At 35.1% G+C, this 2,587-nt stretch overlaps 1 protein-coding gene across 1 annotated transcript; it reads right to left on the minus strand.

Moving 5' to 3' along the window:
* Nucleotides 1-946: 946 nt before the first annotated feature.
* Nucleotides 947-1,791, minus strand: LOC100033365 (mitotic-spindle organizing protein 1-like). Its single transcript, XM_056794137.1, has one exon. It carries the CDS (start codon nucleotides 1,760-1,762, stop codon nucleotides 1,559-1,561), a length of 204 nt encoding a protein of 67 aa, XP_056650115.1. The 5' UTR covers nucleotides 1,763-1,791; the 3' UTR covers nucleotides 947-1,558.
* Between the last annotated feature and the right edge of the window lie 796 nt (nucleotides 1,792-2,587).

A 2,587-nucleotide genomic window follows, 5' to 3' on the forward strand; every position in this document is an offset into this window, starting at 1 on the left:
TTTGACACACCCAAATTCATTTAATTATTCATTCAACACTGTAGTATTTGTTATAGTGGAAAGTTCACTGGCATCAGTCAGAATGCCCTATTAACCATCTATATAACTTGGGCGCTTAAAACTAGGAATTTTTTTACCTGAACCAAAAATGCCAGGGGAGGGTGCTTATAGTAGGATACACAGATGTACAAAGGACAATCCAACAGCATTGGGTCAGTGGCAACAAAGTCTGAGTATGGACAGGAGTAGTGGAGAGGGCTTGGGGAAGGGCAGGCAGACTTTGACAGGGAAGTATATTGTGACTACACCTTTGTAGGACAGAATTAGTTGGTCTATGTGGCTGACTAGTAGAGACTGCAAGACAAGATACAAAGGAGGTGGTAATTATAAGGAGGAAGCATGACATCATAGGGAGCAAGTAAACCTTTCTAGGATATTTGTACCTTGGAATACTCATTAGAATACTAAACTCGAAGGCAGGAAACCCTGAGTTTAGATCCAGACTCCTTCATGTACTGGAAGTGTGACCCTAGGCAAGTCACTTAACCTCTGACTCAATCTCTTTGTTAAATGGAGATAATAATAGCACTTAACCTCATAAGGTTGTTGTTAGAACCAAATGAGATATCATATAATGGTTTGTAAATTTTAAAATGCTATATAAATTCTAGCTATTATTATTTGCTCTGGGTAGTTATGTCTCTGAAATTTGGGAGAGCAATAGCCCCAAGGCTTTATTTTATTTCTTTGTTACAAAGGAAACCAAAGGGAGTCCTCCAGAATATGAAAGGAATGGACCAAATGAGCCCTACTCTTGCAGGTCTATGAATTTATTTATTTATTTATTTATTTATTTTGATGATTCAAATAGCAACTGATAGCTATTTCCGAAATTTTTATTTTTAATAAAAAAGTGATCTAGTTCACATTATTCATTGTTAGCTAAATTGTTTAAAAAACTAAGTCTTTTAGTTATAATAGTAGAGGCTATAAGAAATTAACATGCTCCTGTACAAAACAAAATTGATGCACACAATGGATTTAAATAAAAATTGACACACTCAAGGGATCTCTGAAATTCTGCCAACTTTCAGCCCAATGAAAAGTAAAACCATAAAGTTATTATGCATAAACAATTCAAAACTAGAGTTTATAATGAAAATGTCAACAAGTCATAACTACTACATCAGTGTTGATAAGTTTCCACTATACTTTCAACTAGGCATAGCAAATGTGCAACACTTGACAGACTGTTTATAAAATTAAAGCTTTCAAAGCTATAAATAAAGAATATATAAATAACAGCATATTGTTTGTAAACCAATGGGATTGTTAAAAAAAAAAAGGAATAAAGACATGAACTAAACAATTACCTGATAATATCTCAATAAGCTACTTTCCACTAAGTATAAAGCTATGGTTTTATAATTTTACATTGCTGTAAAAAGTATTTTCATTCCATATTTATAACAAGTATGCAATCCTCAAATCTTCAAGAGATCCCTCCATGAAGTCAGCTTATCATATTTTCAGCAGCCTTTAGTGCTTCTGTGGCCTTTCAAAGTTCTTTAATAACAGAGGATAAGGCCTCTGGGTTTATTCCTTGCTCACACAGACGTACACAAATAGAGAGTGTTTCCATATCCAAGCCAGTATTCAATATTCTTGAGATCTCAAGCAGAACGTCCATGATCTCTCTCACAGCATTCAGGTTGGCTGCTGATGTCTCCGCGGCAGCAGCACTGGTATTACTCCCTGCCATTGCGACTGCCCGCCAAGGCGGGGGGAAAGTGGGAGAGTGGGTCTATGAATTTATATTTCTAACCCTGATATAATGTGAGAGTAAGGGGGAGAGGGGGAAAGGAGAGAGAAAACGTTATAGAAACAAGGTAACCTAATTGTTGCCTTCCTTCCCTTTACAGACTAGCTGGGAGGCGAGATAATTAAATTCCCATGAATGAAACAATAACAAAACAAGCTAATATACATCACCAACCAATTAATTGTCTAATTTTCTTTTTTTCTTTTTAATTTAGGAACCTAGAAGGTAGAGTGGATAGGATGCTACAGTTAAGAAAATTCCTTTGAAATCAGATTCAGACTGCATGACTCTGGGTACATTACTTAATCTTTCTCAACCTCAGTTTCCTCATCTGCAGAATGGGTATGATAAAAGCTTCTATCTCAAAGAATTGTGATAAGGATCAAACAATAATAACATATGTGTACTTTGCAAACCTTAAAAGCCTATGCACATGCTTGCTAGCTATTGAATCTGAAACTTGAATACCAATCCAGGTAAAATGAAGAATTTTTTTTTTTTGTAGCCAAGAACAATAAGGAGGAGGGGCAGGGTGAACCATCTGGGTTTTTACTGTGTTCTTTTATTGATCTTATAGTTCAGTCTGGAGATAAGTAAAACATAACAAAGCAAAACATATAAGACTGTTAAAAGGAATTTAAGTGTTAAATAATATGATACAGACCAATGGTGTCACACTCAAATAAAAAGAGGGTCACTAAATCATAAATAAGGATCCTATACAGTAGCACATTAACCTAGAAAACCACATATTAACAATATCTA

Source organism: Monodelphis domestica, chromosome 1 (genome assembly GCF_027887165.1).
Source record: "Monodelphis domestica isolate mMonDom1 chromosome 1, mMonDom1.pri, whole genome shotgun sequence".
Classification (NCBI taxonomy): domain Eukaryota; kingdom Metazoa; phylum Chordata; class Mammalia; order Didelphimorphia; family Didelphidae; genus Monodelphis; species Monodelphis domestica.

Coding starts and splice junctions, on each gene's coding strand:
- LOC100033365 (XM_056794137.1), bottom strand. CDS start 1,762: ATGGCAGGGAGTAATACCAGTGCTGCTGCCGCGGAGACATCAGCAGCC.